This window comes from Ascaphus truei, chromosome 8, assembly GCF_040206685.1.
Source record: "Ascaphus truei isolate aAscTru1 chromosome 8, aAscTru1.hap1, whole genome shotgun sequence".
Classification (NCBI taxonomy): domain Eukaryota; kingdom Metazoa; phylum Chordata; class Amphibia; order Anura; family Ascaphidae; genus Ascaphus; species Ascaphus truei.
This window is the reverse complement of record NC_134490.1, coordinates 78,224,998-78,243,316: the sequence shown is the minus strand read 5'-3', so window position 1 is coordinate 78,243,316 and position 18,319 is coordinate 78,224,998. Positions and strand designations below refer to the sequence as shown.

General features: G+C 40.3%; 1 protein-coding gene across 9 annotated transcripts in view; it reads left to right on the top strand.

The window, feature by feature from the left end:
- MYOF (myoferlin) overlaps positions 1 to 18,319 on the top strand; it is a 135,932-nt gene that overhangs the window by 92,886 nt on the left and 24,727 nt on the right. For all 9 annotated transcript variants that reach the window (XM_075612790.1, XM_075612784.1, XM_075612789.1 and 6 more), the window contains 13 exons: positions 302 to 465; positions 3,298 to 3,412; positions 5,346 to 5,451; positions 6,590 to 6,732; positions 8,904 to 9,074; positions 9,346 to 9,451; positions 11,570 to 11,647; positions 13,872 to 14,053; positions 14,316 to 14,474; positions 15,766 to 15,864; positions 16,216 to 16,377; positions 16,739 to 16,898; positions 17,890 to 17,966. In XM_075612790.1, coding sequence (XP_075468905.1) covers positions 302 to 465; positions 3,298 to 3,412; positions 5,346 to 5,451; positions 6,590 to 6,732; positions 8,904 to 9,074; positions 9,346 to 9,451; positions 11,570 to 11,647; positions 13,872 to 14,053; positions 14,316 to 14,474; positions 15,766 to 15,864; positions 16,216 to 16,377; positions 16,739 to 16,898; positions 17,890 to 17,966 — 1,722 coding nt within the window. The remainder of the gene's footprint in view (positions 1 to 301; positions 466 to 3,297; positions 3,413 to 5,345; positions 5,452 to 6,589; positions 6,733 to 8,903; positions 9,075 to 9,345; positions 9,452 to 11,569; positions 11,648 to 13,871; positions 14,054 to 14,315; positions 14,475 to 15,765; positions 15,865 to 16,215; positions 16,378 to 16,738; positions 16,899 to 17,889; positions 17,967 to 18,319) is intronic.

Below are 18,319 nucleotides of genomic sequence, written 5' to 3'. Positions count from 1 at the left end.
TTACAGATGGTCAACTTTCTTGTAGAAATCTATTGTATCTGCCATCAGTCTCCTAGGGTAATACATTCCACATTGTAACTGCCCTTACTGTAAAGAACCCTTTGCTGCTGGTGAAATCTCCTTTCCTCCAACCTTAAGGGATGACCCTTGGGACGAATAATTGCTAAAGAACTAATTCTGGCACTGGGTATAAAGGGGTTAACCACTTAATTCCCAGAGTTTCCTGCAGCAGTTGGTACTACAGATGTTCAGTAAGAATGTGCCTTTTGCATTTTAATGCATCCTTTTTTTTTTTGACTAGTATGAAAATCAAGCCCTGATGTTTGGCAAATGGGGCACCACCGGGCTGCTGAAACGCCATAAATTTTCAGACGTCACTGGATCAATCAAGCTGAAAAGAGAGAGCTTCCTGCCCCCGAAGGGCTGGGATTGGGAGGGTGACTGGACCGTAGACCCCGAAAAAAGGTCAGCCGCTTTCTGAACAAGTAGCAAATGATAATTGTTTGCACATCTTCTCAAAACGTGTGTGTCTCTGTCTGTGTGTCTCTGTCTGTGTGTGTGTCTCTGTCTGTGTGTGTGTGTCTCTGTCTGTGTGTGTGTGTGTGTCTCTGTCTGTGAGTGTGTGTGTGTCTCTGTCTGTGTGTGTGTGTCTCTGTCTGTGTGTGTGTGTCTCTGTCTGTGTGTGTGTGTCTCTGTCTGTGTGTGTGTCTCTGTCTGTGTGTGTGTCTCTGTCTGTGTGTGTGTCTCTGTCTGTGTGTGTGTCTCTGTCTGTGTGTGTGTCTCTGTCTGTGTGTGTGTCTCTGTCTGTGTGTGTCTGTGTGTGTCTGTGTGTGTCTGTGTGTGTCTGTGTGTGTCTGTGTCTGCCTGCCTGCCTGCCTGCCTGCCTGCCTGCCTGTCTGCCTGTCTGCCTGTCTGCCTGTCTGCCTGTCTGTCTGCCTGTCTGCCTGTCTGCCTGTCTGCCTGTCTGTCAAAAATTGATAAAAATTGCAAAACAAATCACATACTTGTATTGCCTCTTGAAATGGGAGGAGAGGGGGGATGTATGATTGCCTCTTTTTAGATTGTTTTTTTTACAGCTCTAATGTCCTGCTTTTTGTTTTTATTTTATGCAGCGAGAACTGATTTTGTAAATATGTAGATTAAAAAAAATAAGTGTTCCACATGAGAGCCAATTAGAATTCTATTACAAATTTTGAAGGGGGGTGGGGGGGAAATCATAGGATTGTGTATTTTAATCAGATATTAAAGTTATGGCGGGTAAAAAATTGACAACCATTTACTGTACAGTAATTAAAAAATACCAAGGTTGCAGACCTGTCAGTGCACTGCAAATGGTATTTTTATTTACTGTATATTTGAAGAATACGTTTTGCAGTTGCACACCACCCCAAATGAATATGCACATCATGAATTTAAATGGGATATACGGAGAGCAACTTTTCAGAGAAATGTAAAGCTGATGGGGTAACTGACTGTTATGGTGCCTGTGGACCACTAGATGGCAGCAAAATGAAGCAAAAACGATAAAAAAAAATTTTGTTAATCAAAGCTGCAAAAACATCCCTTTTTTTTTTATAAAGGTTTCAACCGTACATGAAAGCTGCAGACCAAATATTACCCTACAGTACATGTGTTTTTTTTTATTAAATCATTTGTGCTATAAGCATATTTTTTTTTAGACAACTTACATTTTTAATGTATTATAATGTAACAAGCATTTTTTGGTTTCTACAGTATAGCAATTTACAGTCACATCCCCTTCCTCTTCTGAAACAGGTTTTGAAACCCCTTTTTGATCCCTGCCCTCTCTCTCTAGAAGTGCACCAATTGTATCTAGTGACTGCCTGCTCACATGATCTTCCCCACAGAACTTTGTATCTTTGGTCTTCTTCTGCTGCACTGACCACCATTTAGTGAACCTCAAAGCAGGATCTTCACCCATCGATCGGCAACCTGGCTAATTACTTATCGTTGTGTGGATTGTATTGATGCACATATTTAAAGGGGAAAAAAATAAAAAGCGCAGCTTGTGTTGCTGCATTAAAAAAATTATTGTGGGTAAAAGAAAAAGTGACAATTCCTCCACCATATAGCATACAGCAAATAAAAATATCACATGTGAGCACATTCACATGTCTTAGACAAGTCTGTAACCTGCCTTTCACCATTCTCTCTTAGCATACAGTGCTCCCACTGCAGCCGGGGATTCTGGGAAACGCAATGCATGTGATAAGACTATCAATGCAACTAAATGGGGATATCTTACTGTGTGTGAAACATATTGACTGGTCTGTGGAATACTTTGAATTTTTGGGGGTAATAAACACCACCGTTTTTGTCATGTAATTTTAATTTAACCTTTTCATGGCCGGATGTCACTCTGACATTTGCAGTCATGTGATTTGTTTCTGCAGCGGTCACATAACCGCCACCGTCCCCCAGCTGAGTGTAGATTTGGCTACATTTCTGTTTCGATCGGGCCACGCGCTCCATTGCCCAATCGGCACCTGGAAAATGAGTGGCTCCTCCTTGATGTACCTGATAAATCTTACAGGCTTCTGGTGTGCATGGGTCATGACATACCAGGTACATCATTAGGTTACTGAGAGTTCATTTAAAATGTTATAAATTAGGTATAATTAAAAAAAAAGCTAAGCCCGTCTAGCATTTCTAAGCACATAGGATGAGCATGATGGAGTTCTGCAGAGGCACTACATATTTTTAAGTGGTTCCCTACCTGACGTAGCTATTCACCTTAAGTGGATCCAAGGAGTAGCAATAATTGAAGCGGTTCGGCAGTAAACAGACACTTTGGGCAAAAGGGTAAAAAACTTGAAATGCCTCAAAGTGGTCCTTGGAGCAAGTTCTTTTAATACACAATAAGCAATATCCAAAATATTTACCTAAAGATATGGAAAAGATCTATTGAGCCCGTCCTATAATCAAATGGTGTACCACAGCCATATTCTAAACGGCATGCATTAATTTGATAGAACATTGATGGTCAATGATTTGTCCCCGTTTTCCACTGATATGGGGGTTACTTATTAACGTATCCGGGCTGCAAAACTGGAGCATATCCAGTGCAAAGGAATTGGACCAGATTTATCACAAATAAAACTTGAATTGCTTTCGGTGGGATTCCTCCTCATTTGATAAATGTGTCATTTGTGCTGGGAAACTTTAGTAAATAACCTCCTGTGTTTATTTTATTTATGATCAAAAAATTTTATATTGATGTGATGATCTTATTTAATGATGTCTTACCCCAAGTAACACGCCTCTAATACCCTACAGTTTACTGATAGAAGCTGACGCTGGCCACATTGAGTTTACAGATGAAGTGTATCAAAATGAAAGCCGATATCCAGGCGGGGAATGGAAGCAAGCAGAGGAACCATATACTGACGCTGTAAGGAATTGGCATCATGTGCAATAGGGATCAGTCTTAAAATGGGTAGTTTTTTTATTTCTAAACCCCTTGCCACATGGTTGCTGACTCCTCTGGCTTTGAGGGGATTTATTAATCCCGGCGCTAGAGACCAGGCCTTTCTTTGTATGTTTAGTAATTCTTCTGTACATGTAACTTCTCGCCTGTCTGTGCGGATTGCCTTTATAGAGTGTTTTTATTGCGCAGTGCATACATTGCTGTTTGATGTAATAAGATCAGAAAGTTCACTTTGACTCCTATTCAGTGCTTTAGGATATGGAATAAAAAGACCGTGGCTTTGAATATCTACAGCTGCAGCGGCCGTTATTCAAACACATCCCGCGTTGTGTACATCGGAATACCCATGTCATGACGCGGGATTTCTTCCAACCTTACCGCCTTGACACGAGTGCGGCGAGTGCAGAAAATGGCATTTTAGAGTTCTGGTTTTTAAACACCTTAAATTTGCAATGTGTACAGTACTGTGCTACTGTGTCATTCATTCATTTCATTGCACCCAAAGAAACAGAATCCATGAAATTCAACAAAGCAATCGTGATAAGCGCGGGTGCCTGGGGCGATTGGCAGTGTTAATGCCGCGTGGAGTACAGCAGCGCACACGAAATCGGCGCCGTGATTTGTTTGAATACATGCAGCTCTACAATAGCGGGTTTCATCCAGGCAGAGCCTTTTGGGGGGTGGGGTTGGCAGTTTCCCCTCTTATTCTTTGCTAAAATCTGGGATGGATAAGGTTCCCCGGGAAGATGACTGAACCTGTGTCTTAACATGTCCCTCCCTCCAGAAGCATTCTCCCTGAATGTTCCCGGTATCTCTGTATATGTCATGCACTATACCATGTTCATGGTACTCTTCTTGGGACAAGGGCCCTGTCATTTGTGCTTCCTTAGAAAGATGAGCATTGCGTATCCATCAGGTCACTTAAATTGTGTGTATGTTGGTGTTAAATGCTGTGTACATGGTTAGCAATGTATAACAATGAGACCGTTCCTCACTGCCCCGAATGCCCCAAGTCTTGTGGACATTATCAATGTAACTAATAAAGACTTTTATAAATGGTTCAGACCTTTCTCCAGACACTTGAATAGCCATTTACAAAACCTTCGTACCTTTGCTGTGCTACATAACCCTAATAAATCCAGTGGGACTACCACCTGCTGAACAGCTACTGCCAATTCATGAATTACCTTGTTCCAAAGTTCTTCTGCGCACTTAACAGTAGGGGTCACTCAAAGACTAAACACCTTTGCTGATGAAAAAGCAGAGAGAACTGCATCCCATACACTGCTGGTCTCTGCTGCCGTGATCTAGAATTTCAAATGTCAGTGACATTTTTGGAATACTTCAATCATTTTTCTATGATGCTGTTGATTGTGCTTTAAGTAATTGCCGTCTATGAATTTATTTGCACTGATGGCTACAATATATTTACAAAACTCCAATTGTACCAGTCCGCTGTTTCTGAAACAAAAGGGTTCCTTCTCTGTCTGCTTAAATAGATGGTGCTCAAAACTAAACACACTACAGCCACAGTAAAATTAAGTTGCAGCCGTATTAAAACCTACAGTGACGTTTGCAATAAAACGGTACTCCTTTTGGAAACACAGCAGAGATCTCATGTTGTGGAAAACATCTCTAGCTTAACTGTGTGGTATGTATGCATGTAAAGTGGCAACATAATCTGCAGCAAAGTACAATGGGGTATAGCGTTTTATGTATGTATGTATTAAAAACAACCAGTTGCATACTAGTGAAGTCGAACATGAACAAACAGATACAAAGAGGTAATGAGGGCCCTTCTTGCAAGAGTTTATAAACTAAAGGGATCTGTATACATTATTATTTTTTTAGGTCTTGACCTGCTTGTTGTCACATTCCTTGTTTTAATCCCATCTAGAATGGAGAGAAGTCCTCCTCGCCTGGTGAGATTGAATGCCCTCATGGATGGATGTGGGAAGATGATGCATGGATCTACGACATAAACCGAGCTGTGGATGAAAAGGGTATGGTCACTTTGCAATTGTATTTATTTATTTTTTGGAGGTTGTCCTATTTAAACCTTTTATTGGTGGAGAAGCCACAAACGACTTGCAGGGCATGAAAATAATGTGAAAGTCTTTCTGTTGCCTTGAGGCTACTACTTAATCCCTTGATCAGTGATTGAACTGTGAAGGTACTAACTTGATGGTACCAGGAAGCATCTAAACTGGAAACCTCCCCATCGATTTTGAGACAGACCCAATTTTGGAAGGTTTCTACTTTTACTTACCGCCAGTAGTATCTTGCGAAAATTAGGCCCATAGTGATGTACCTGCCTATTTAATTAAATGATCTCCCACATTCAAACATTGTTCCACCAAAAAAGTGTCACACTGAGTGTTTTAATTTGCGTGTCATTACCCAGAGTCCCCAGCTGCAGGGGAAGCATTGTATGCTAAGAGATGGTGGGGTTGTGGACCTGTCTGGGACACGTGAATGTGCTCACACATGGTATTTTTATTTGCTGTGCACTGTACGGTTGATGGATTTTGTCACACTTTTTACTGCAAATTGTGTGAAGTCCCCTCTAACATCTTCTAGGACCCCTTTACTAGGGAGGGTGTTTCTTGGTACTCCCTGCTACCTGGGATAGAGGAACAATATGGATTATAGAATCAGATTAGGCTGCACCTCTAGTATGATTGTTACTTTTGATCTTTTATTTACAATGCTCCAACAAGCTACATGGAACAGTACTATAGGAGAAAGACAAATGGCAATGATAAGAATAGCAAGGGATTTTACAAAAGGAAATACACTGCAGTAGCACGAGCCTTCCTGAAAGTGTAGTCCTTCAGTCCATAAAACTAAAATTGTTTAAAAGTTAATAGATTCTCAGCGTATTTGCATCTGTAATATGATTTGGTCCTCTGACCAACCGGCAGAAGGCGAGGAAACACTTGATGGGCATGCATTTTTCAGGGTCTCCATTGGAAATTACTTGTCTTTTCAACAAAGTGCAAAAATTCAGATGTCTTTAAGCATAAACCTTTCCATTTGCTTCTTGACTGTGTTTTAAAAAAATAATTGTGAGCCACCAGCAGTCTAAAGAAATGCATTTTTCACCAATTTCCTAACTTGCCTTAATCACAAATGTTTTAGGTTGGGAATATGGGATTACCATTCCTCCAGACAGTAAACCAAAGTCTTGGGTAGCAGCAGAGAAAATGTATCATATTCACAGACGCCGAAGATTAGTGCGAAAGAGAAAGAAGGATCCCAAAGTGACCGCTTCTGCTACAAAGGTAAAATGAGCCGCATGATCAGCTGGTGCCTTTCCATGTGGTCATGTTAAAGGCCAACAGTCTGTGAGCTCCTGTTGAGTAACTATAGCGGACACTTTTTAAACTTCATTTATGGAATATGTTTTACTGGTTTGTTATACTTGCAACCTGCTTTCCGTGACCCAGCATAACCTCTAAACGTGCTTTACTAGCACCACCTTCTGATCCAAACAGCCTTGTTACAATTTACAACTCTATCCTTGCCTCAGCTCTCGACCAGTATGTTGCTCTTGTACTCTGACACTGGAGCACTGCAACCCACAGCCCTACCTAAACACGTAGACACTTTCTTTTTTTTTTTTCTCTTTCTCTACCCTAAGCTCTTGCACTTGTTCTGCTGAACACCTAGAGGAAGTCACTCGAGCAGATTTTCTTAACTACAAATTCACTCTGTTATTTTTCTTGCCAAACAAAGCTACTTCACCTTTCTAATAAACGGTTACAAACCCAATCCATGCTACCTCTTCTCTTTGTCCCCTTTCAGCCTCCCTTTACGTCATGCTGTGCTCCTTTTATTATACTCTAAGACCTGTGCTGGTTGTTTCAAGGACAAGGTTATCCACAGAGTAATCCCCTCTACCTTTTACAGCTCTTTCCTAATCCCCCTCCCGTTGACTCCTTTTCTCTGGTTGCAGAGAAACACGGGTCTCGGATGCTCTTTTCCTCCACCAAATACAGCCTCAACCCCATTCCCTCTGATCACCTTAAACATATCGCTTCTGTCCTGGTTCCCATCCCACCTATTTAAGTTCTCTTTCTGCTCTGGCACTTTTCCATCTCTTGTAAGTATGTTATTGTCCAACCAACTCAAGAATAACACCCTTGACCCTACTTCCCCTTTAACTATTGCCCCGTCTTTCTTGCCTTTTGCCTCCTAACTTCAGGAAAGTCCTTGTTTGTTTACACACTTAAAAAAAAATTTGATCTCCCATAACCTACTTGACTCCCTCCAATCGGGCTTCTGCAGCGCATAAACCATTGAAACAGAACTTGCCAAAGTAGCTAATAACCTACATATTGCTAAATCTCAAAACTCCATTCTGAGTCCTTTGCTTTCAATACAGTTGATAACCCTCTTCTCCTGCACATTCTTCACTCTTGGCACCCAGGGAACAGCCCTCTCCTAGTTCTCCTCCCATATGTCTCGGCGCTCCTTCCGTGTCTCTTTTTTCCAACTTCTCTACCTCTATGGTTCTCTATGTTGGTGTACTTTCAAGAGCTTGTTTTTAGGTTCTTTACTCTTTCTATACTCTCTCTCACTGGATGACCTCCATAAACTTCTTTGAATTAAGCCATCATCTATATGCAGGTTAAACTACTATATTTTTTCTGAACTTAGACCTGCAGTCCAGTCAGATATTGCGGAGTGAGTATTGGCAGTCTATGCCTGGATGGCCCTTCATTGCCTCAAGCCTAATATGGTTAAGATGGAACTTTCACATCCTTCTAAACCAGGGCCCATTGTTCCATTCTTCTTTAGTCAATGACCCTGCTATCCAACCAGTTTCACAAGTATGTTGTCTAGAGGTTACGGTCAACTCGTCTCTCTTTCTCCTCATAAATGCTGTTGCTAAAGCTTGCTGGTTCTTCCTTTGGAAGGAGCCACCCCTTCATTTTATTTAAACATATATTTTGTACTTTTGTGACCCTGGATATACAGTAGGTGTGACTCCCGCTATTTGCCATGACAAAGAGGCGTCTGTTCATATATTAAATAAGAACAAGTACACCAAGAATGGTGAAGATTAGCCTCTGGTTAAATGAAGCCAAATTTATATGCAAAAGGCAAGAAGCTTCAGGACAGGAGACTGTGCCCACCACATTTACATGTGTAAACATTGCAGATGGCATGTGTCAGATTTCTACATGAAAACATACCTGCCTGTACTCACTGCCACACATGCTTGGGATTCTTTAACTCTATATAATGGAGAAAGGAACAGGGAAGATGATGCATGTAGGTAAACAGATGCTATTGTGCAACCTACACACCTGAGATGTATCTTTTTGTCATGTTGCTAATATTTTTGATTCATTCAAATAAGAACGAGCCCACTGAGTGTACGTTGTACCTCTTACAGCTTATTTTACAGAAGCAGTAGCTGATGGTATTTTTTGTTTTACCGACACAGGTGGCATCTGTTCAGGAAATGGAGGGATGGGAATACGCTGCGCTCATAGGCTGGAAGTTTCACGTCAAAGAACGCAGCTCAGATACGTTCCGTCGGAGGTGCTGGAGAAGGAAAATGGCGCCCTCCGATCGCCTTGGTGCGGCCGCCATCTTCAAACTGGAGGGCGCTCTTGTATGTATATAAAAAATACACAGTCTTATTTTTATACCGTAGTACTAAAGTGGAAAAAATAAAAAGTAACTTTTTGTCTTTCATTGTTTTATGCACATAATGAGTTAATTGGAACGGAATTGAAGTAACAATTAAATTTGGTGTAGAGAAATATCTACAGCTATTTGCTGTTTCCCTAAACGTGCTGACTACCATTAGGGCTGCATTCTGTCGGAGTTATACAAATATATACAGAGCTCAATATATACACTGTGTATTCACCTGTGTTTAGGGCGCTGATGTGAGCCCCGACGAAGGGGAGAAGAAAGGTTCAGAGACGGTATCTGCAACAAACATATTCGGGGCAAACACACCCATCATCTCCTGCATGTTTGACCGTAAGTGTGTAAAGCTCGGTGACTTTCTTGCTTGGTTATAATTATTATTTATTATTATTATTATTATCCCATCTGACTTTAGGGTAGCTCACAGCACGACCCCCCCCCCTCTTTGGGCAAATATTGATGGTATTAGGGCCTCCTAGCTGCAAAATTAGTGCAAAAACAGAACCACGTTTATCGAAGGAAAAAGATCCTATAGAATACATTTGGATGTTTGCTTTGATCAATGTTGGCTTTAAAAATATAAAAAATAAATTAAAGTGCAGTGCAAATTGCAGCACGAACATGGAATTTGATTTCATAAGGTCCTTTTGGGGAATATATGTACAGTAGTAGTGAGGATGACACATTCAGGGTTTTGGTCACAAGATGTTAATGAAATCCATTAGTTATTCTTTCATCTGTATGGGCTGAAACAGCTCAAATCTGCCCACTCCACCCTTTTTTGTTTGTTTTGTTTACCCAGCGTTTTATAGAGCAGCAGGGTGGAAGCGGACAGGTTTGCACTGTTGTAGGAGAAGCAGAACCCAGAGGGGTTAGCTCTCTGATAGTACTTCCTGTATCACAAATAACATAGAACTGCCTAAATATCTGTGTGTGTTACATGTTTTCAGAATATCTCCTCTAGAAATGTGCGAGACTATCGCATGGTCACAAACCCGGCAAAATGCTGCAGCAGAGCCAAAGTTGGCACGTGGTTTGCCAGACACGAAGCCAGTGTGCTTAGCAATGCTATTTGATATTTAAATTTCTAAAACAGCCAAGTTCTGTTGCAGAATTCCCTGAAATCTCAAGATTCGCTTACTGCTGAGACTAAATTAGGCACACGCAATGTTTCGCTCACTTTATGGTGATATTTTGATAAAGGCTTACTAATTTGGCAACATTAGCCATTTGGGGCTGGGTGAAATGTTTTAATCGTGTTTGGGGGGGGGGGTAGCTTAGAATTTAGCAAACTTTTGGACAGTTTCGCACATCTCTTGGTTTTGTGGCTAAGGGAAAACAAATTTGTCTCGGCTACAGAATATTTGGATATTAATATTTGTGATTGAAAAATGTTGTTTAAATGTACACTATGGTGAATGGATGGTTAATGCTGATTAAACTCCTGCAATGGTTAAGTTTGAAGTTGAGTGATGAGAATGTTATTTTATTGCAGTGCTTCCCAACCTTTTTTTTTTTTACGTTCTCCGCCCCCTTCTAGAAAATATTTGTTCTGCAATCCTCTCGTTATGAAATCCTCGTGCCTACTCATCAGACTTTAGCTAAGGTTTGACTGATCTCGGGTAGTATACTGTCCCTAAGCTTGTGCGGGAGGGGTGTCTCGGTACAAGGTGCACACACTTAAGGCCCCAAACTGCATCTGTGTGTGTGCAGAGCGCATGGTTGGTATAGCTGTCAAACACTGCAGAAACTGCCAAAGTCACACAATTCCTTGCTGCTGTGGATGCAAGGCATTGTGGGGAGGTACTTTAGAAGCTCCTGCTATAATTGACCACTATACCACCGATGCTAGGGTGATGTTTGGGGTCTAAGTGTGCAGTACCCTTGTGGGCTCAAGAACCCCCCTGTACTACCTGGAATCTGCAATTACATAGGTTTTTAATTGTGGGGGGGGGGGGGGGGAAGGGTCACAAGAACCCTCACGAACCCCCTCACTGGAATCGCTGTTCTAATGCACACAGGACACATTTTAATGTCTCTAGATGCCATGTAAAACGAACACTACAAAAATGCTGTATATATTTAATAGTCCTAAAGAACATTGCAGAATTACTTATGTTGTGCATGTCGCAGAGCAATGAATTAAGAGCCATTCTGTTTGTATTTGAAGAGTGCACGTTTCTGCCGAAAATAATGAGTTTGGTTCGCTTTTGGTGATATCAAGGAGAGTCTGGCCACTGCAATATTGCAATATGGTTTTGGTGATTTATGTTGGTTTTTCATGAACACTTTATTTCTTTTCTAGACCTGGGACATTGGGTAGCCGAAATCAATAGGCGAGATGCTTATTACCATATTGATGTGCTTACAAATAGCTGCCACATACAATTGTATTTTCAGTACTGTATCTGTGAAATATAATAAGCAATGTTTTTCTTTCACTTTTCTAAGGAGTCTTCACTTATCACCTTCGCTGTTATCTTTATCAAGCTAGGAATCTCAGTGCTTTGGATAAAGACAGTTTTTCAGGTAAATCCATGTTTTTGATTAGCGACACAGATTATTTCGTACAATTTAGGTGAGTGCTAATGTCTTCACTGGAAGACCCTGCTTACAGCGCGGTCTGAAGGAATTCATGCTAAGGACGGGCGAATCTGCCCACATCTCTTTCCCAGGTTTTCTCGCATTTTGCCCCCAAATCCGTTTCACGGTGTAAAATCCGCAAACTGATTTGGTCCGTTTTTTAATCCACGCGAATTCATCAAAAACCGCCATTGGATACAATCGGTTGATGGATTTGTAGAATCCAATCCATGGATTCACCAACTCATTGGCGGATTCATAAAAATCCTTCATCGGATTGCTGAATCCGCGGAGGGAATTGGTAATTAAAAAGCTGCAAAACGCGAATAACCCTTTTTCAGATTGATCCGCGGACCAAAGGAACCAGCCGATCCGGCAAAGAAAATTGCCCATCTCTACATACTGTACATGAATTACTGCCGATGCATACAGTACATGAATTACTGCTGAGGCATACAGTACATGAATTACTGCTGAGGCATACAGTACATGAATTACTGCCGATGCATACTGTACATGAATTACTGCCGATGCATACTGTACATGAATTACTGCCGATGCATACTGTACATGAATTACTGCTGATACATACTGTACATGAATTACTGCCGATGCATACAGTACATGAATTACTGCTGATACATACTGTACATGAATTACTGCTGATACATACAGTACATGAATTACTGCCGATGCATACTGTACATGAATTACTGCCGATGCATACTGTACATGAATTACTGCCGATGCATACAGTACATGAATTACTGCTGATACATACTGTACATGAATTACTGCTGATACATACTGTACATGAATTACTGCTGATACATACTGTACATGAATTACTGCTGATACATACTGTACATTAATTACTGCTGAGGCATACAGTATCTTACATGAACATTACAAATCTTAGAGGAAAAGGAAAATATTAAGGAGCACAGCATCACTAATTCAATTCAGTATTTCATTTGACAGCCAATTAAGCTTAACAAATACATTATTACTTACTACGCCTAATCTATTTTCTAAACTACACATACTTTTGGAACAGCCTAAAAATGCATTAAAAAAAAAAAAACACTTAATATTTTGCCACTCATTGTGTTATGCTCAAAAGTAAACCCCCTCTGACCATTTATTATAGTGATGCATGGTGATACTGTGATTAAATTACATTATTTGTGAATCTTTTGATGTCAAGTTGATCATAATGCCTAAAGCTTAGTTATTTTTTTTTAGCTGGGGGCATTTTTAGTTTGACCCAAAGATAACCTCATAATGGCCCCTGGCCCTGAGCAATAACAATTTGTACAGGAAATGTTAATATACATGATCAGATATAGCTTTTATTTCCTTTAGAGAGGATGATTTACAGGCCCGCCTAATAGTAGGCCTAAAACACTTTAATCATTTTCACGAGAGGCTGGGGCCATCATAAATAAGCACATTTCAGATGTGCCCCAGCCGGGAGAATGTCTTGTTCTGTGGCTAGCTACAACTGGAAAGGTCTGTTTGTATTTGTATGAATAAAGGGTGTTTCCTGTTCTATTCCAAGATCAACAACTGCAGCAATTAAGGTAATAAAAACGGTAGCAACACTGAAAGATTTGCGTGCGTGTGTCTTTGATTTATTTAGAAACTGGTTCCAGATTATTTACAAAAACTCAATGTGGTACCAGTTTTGCACCAACTTTAATCTTGATGCCTTTAATTATTTTTGTATTATAGGGAGGATATTTAATACTCGAATCTTCAAATCTTGTCATCTAGACCACGGGCGGCCAACTCCCAGTCCTCAAGGGCTAACCACAGGTCAGGTTTTCAGGATATCCCTGCTTCAGCACAGGTGGCTCAATGACTGAGCCACCTTTGCTGAAGCAGGGATATCCTGAAAACCTGACCTGTTGGTGGCCTTTGAAGACTGGGAGTTGGCCACCGTGGTCAAAAAAATCCCTATAACCTCTTGTTGTAAGATGTCCTGCATTGATGCAGTGCAAGCTTTACAGGCCTGTTAATCACGTCAGCACTGAAGACTTCCAAGGGTTAATGACTGACCAAATATATTTGCTTATGTCAATCCTGCTCTGGTTATTTACTCTTTTTTGGGGGGGAGAGTGGGGGGAAATAAAAGACAAACCGGCCTGTGCTTTTTTTCCCCTTCCAGACCCTTACGCCCACGTTTCATTCCTTCACCAAAGTAAAACCACACAGACCGTCCATTCCACTCTCAATCCAACATGGGACCAAACACTTATATTCAATGAAGTTGAAATCTATGGAGACCCACAAGCCGTAGCACAAAACCCCCCCAACGTGATCATTGAAATATTTGACAGTGACCAAGTGGTACGTATGTATGTGTTAGAAGTTTTACATTAAAAGGTGGCACTGTGTGCTCATTAACACGTCATTTCCCAGAATCCCTCGCTGCAGTGGAAGCATTGTATGCCAAGAGATGAGTGACAAGCAGGGTTACAGACCTGAGACGTGTGAATGTGCTCATAAGTGTTATTTGTATTTGCTGTACACAAGTTTACATTAATACTGATAAGCAACTTTGTGCACACGTTTGACATTCATCCTAATTCTTTTATGCTGTTCTTTGCAGGGGAAAGATGAGTTTCTGGGCAGAAGTGTTTGTTTGCCAATGGTAAAGCTGAACCCCGGAATTGATATAACACCAAAGCTTTTATGGTATCCTGTCACGAATCAACAAAAACCATGTGGGGATATCCTTGTTGCTGCTGAGCTCATCCTTCGCGAAAAGGTCCATCATTACAGTATATGTGATATCTTTAAATATACTATTACCCTGTTATACTTGTATACCACCAATTCATGTATGTAGTCTCTTAATGTAAAAATTGGATGCCACAAATACAGTACAAGGACAGGATACTCAAGAACTGTATGTGTATGCTTAATTACCATTATTTGCAAGTGAACATAATACATCTCTCTTCAATGGCCTCTATACTATGGTGTCAAAAATCAGAGCAAAACTAGTTGTGGTGTGTGTGTGTTTTTTTTTTTTAATACTTTATTTGATGGAAGGGGTCCCCTGAAGCTGGACCCCAGTACTGAGCGAACTATATAGAGACCCCTGCTACAGCTAATATATTGGCTGCAGTATGTGGTGCTTGCTAGGTAGTGAGATAATAGTACTGGACAAGAACAGAAACCTAGTTTGTAGCCCTCTCCCTACTGAACTGGCAGATTATTGAATCGTTTAAAATGCATTTTAATGTCAAAACTAGAATGTTAAAATATAGGGTGTTAAAAAATAATGCAACAAAAAATATGCAGCTCTGATCCTGTTAAAGCTGCAGTTCAGTCAATATCCTGCATGTGTGTTTTTTTTAATAAATCAGTTCTGTAGTAAGAAAAAATACTTTTAGCATTTTCTGTTTTAAAAAAAACAACTTTTAAAGACCAATTTTCTTGTATTCTATTTTAACAGCCATTTGCTAAGGCACTGCCCCTTCATGTCCTGTCACAAGCCCTGGCACACCCCTTTGTCAGCCCTGCCCTCCCTCTAGCACATGTCAGTGCAGGAATGCTCATAAATATTCATGAGCTTCCACTGACAGACAAGCAGAATATAAACAGATCCCTTCACTAATTGTCACCAAATTTCGACCTATCAATGCATGGAGGACGAATTGAATGGCAGCTATACAGTTCTTTAGGTAATTAGAGATTGCACACATAAAACTATTGAAGTAAAAAAAGAAATAAAAAAAAAAGAAGAAAGACTGAACTGCAGCTTTAAGAATGCGATGATAGGACTCTGGATCCCCTGATTAATGTATGGTTAAAAAAAAAACAATTAGGAGGGAATGCTGAGTTCATTTTTCTTTTCCCTGCTTTACAATCATTCACATTTTAGCATTGTCATAATGATGCTAAATACTAGTGGAAATGCTTATTAATATTTAGAGCACTATATTAGTGTGTGTGTGTGTGTGTGTGTGTGTGTGTGTGTGTGTGTGATTATCCTATGTGAATGTGCAATCTAGCTCTACGTTTTAAAAATGTTTTTTGTTTTGTTTTTTAAGGATGGATCCAATCTGCCAATTCTGCCATCCCAGAGAGCACCAAAGCTTTATATGGTACCTCAAGGGATTCGGCCTGTGGTTCAGCTAACTGCAGTTGAGGTAACTGTCCAGCCTTTAGCTATATTCGGTAGTACTATATACCGTTCTATAAGCAGTAGTTGTAATTGAGCAACTCTTGCCTATGGGAGGCTGTTGCTCAATTTAAGTACTGTTTTACCTCCTCACTATTGCAAATGTCTGTCATACTTTCTTTTTTTAAACACTTTATTTATACATGTTTATAGATCAGGAAGATGTGTACAATCAGTTACATTAAAAAAAAACAAAAAGATGGCGCATGTGTTATGCGAAACACCACCATTCCTCATAGGTTCTCAACATCCGTTTTATATATTTAATGCTATTTTTTTTGGTTTGCATAATGTGTTACATTCGTTGCTCTCTTGACAGATACTTACTTGGGGCTTACGGAACATGAAAAACTATCAACTGGCTTCTGTTGCGTCGCCAAGTCTCATGGTTGAGTGCGGAGGAGAAATTGTCCAGTCTGCCGTTATCAAGAACCTTAAAAAAACGCCAAACTTCCCAAGTTCTCTTCTTTTCATGAAAGTGGTACGGTCTCAGGACTTTCTTTTAGCAATATGAATATTGAATTAACATGCTTGTAGATGAACCCTAAAGTTAATCATTTCTACTTGTATTGCGAGTTATCGACCAATTTAAGGTATGTACTTGTGTGCATAATCCTAAACATACTATATAAAAACTTTTTTAATAAATCACATAGTTGTGTCACTAAGTTACTGGAGAAAGGTGAATAACGGCAGCACTGTAATATTGCGCTCCAGATCATAGTATACAGTAGTAAATGAGTTAAAACATAAACTTTTAATACACATCCTTATAGAAGGGGGGGGGCTGAAAAAACTGTGGTATCTAAACAAGTGGTATTTTTTTTTTTTTTTCACGCTAGCTTTTGCCAAAAGAAGAAATGTATGTGCCACCCATAGTCATTAAAGTAATAGACCACAGACCTTTTGGGAGGAAGCCAGTGGTGGGCCAGTGCACTATCGATTTGCTGGAAGAGTTTCGTTGCGACCCTTACGCCAAACAAGATCTACCAGAACTACGAGGTAAGGGGATCAAAAGTTGTCTTAGTAGTAGATAATTTCTCTAATTGTACATATTTTGTTGTTTTTTTTTTTTTTTTTCGATTTTATATATTTTTTTCAGAAAAAAGTTGTATTATGTAGATGGGGTCTGTGGTTGTAATAATGCAAGCCCCTATTTTGCTGGAAGTTTGTCACTGTTGGCCATATGAGAACTCCTAGTTGCCAAGTTGGTGTGGCTACAGGGGCAGTTGAGTTGTGGATGAAGAGTGTATGTAAATCTGCTTTGCCACAATTATTTCAATTCTAGTCCGAGAGGGCACCAGTTCTACTTGGTTAGACCGCTATGTTAAAAAGGATCTTTACTTTTCCTCATCCTTGTATAATTTGTTGTAAAAATGTGAAATGTCATTGAGGGTTCCTTAGCTATGGTAATTATTGGGATGAGGCAGGGAAATATTTCACCTGCTCAATGTGAAAAAGGTAACACATTGCAAATTCCTTAACTGCAGCTTGTGGGTTGGCCAAGAGTACAGTATCTCTTGTTCCTAAATGTAAAAGAAAGTTAAACACGTTTTAAGCTGTAGTGTAATATGGTACTGCAAAGAATGCGAGTCTTCATTAAATTGCGTACATTATTCATTGGTATGGGGCAGTGGTGGCCAACTCGATCCTCAAGGGGCCCCCCAGGTCAAGTTTTTAGGATATCCCTACTTGAGCACAAGTGGCGCAGTTATTATGATTGAGCCACCTGCTCTGAAGCAGGGATATCCTGAACCTGACCTGTTGGTGGCCGTTGAGGACTGGAGTTGGCCACTCCTGGTATAGGGTGTTTGTTGAATTAAATTACAACAAAGTATAACATCCATCATAATCAAGACACGTCTGTCGAGTTGTCTTCATGTGAACATCGTGCTATTGTAGTGGGCTTATGGCATTAAATGCATGTAAAACATAATGGCTGGTTGACTCATCACTCAGAATTGAATATACAGTATAATGGTTTCTTTTATAGTTGCGTGCATGTCTCCTACACCTCCTCGGGATTTTGTCATCGAGGTGGACGACACAAAACCATTACTGGCAACTCAGGTAATGTGGTGTTTTTCTTTAGTTAAGGCTGACAGAAGGGCTTGTAATGCATTGTCTTGGGATATGTAGGAGGCCAGTCCTGCTATATAAGAGAGTTATGTCCTGTCATTTGCACATTGACAGGTTATCATTCGGATGGCTGAGTTTTCCATAGCATTTGCTAGATGTTGAAAAATTCTGCCGTTTGCCAAATGATATAAAATGTTGAATCTATTGCTACGTTAGGACTTGGTACTCTTTTGTACACACAATATACTGTGGCCAAATCCAGTCCTCAAGGGCCACCAACAGGTCAGGTTTTCAGGATATCCCTGTTAGAGCCATTGATTGAGCCACCTGTGCTGAAGCAGGGA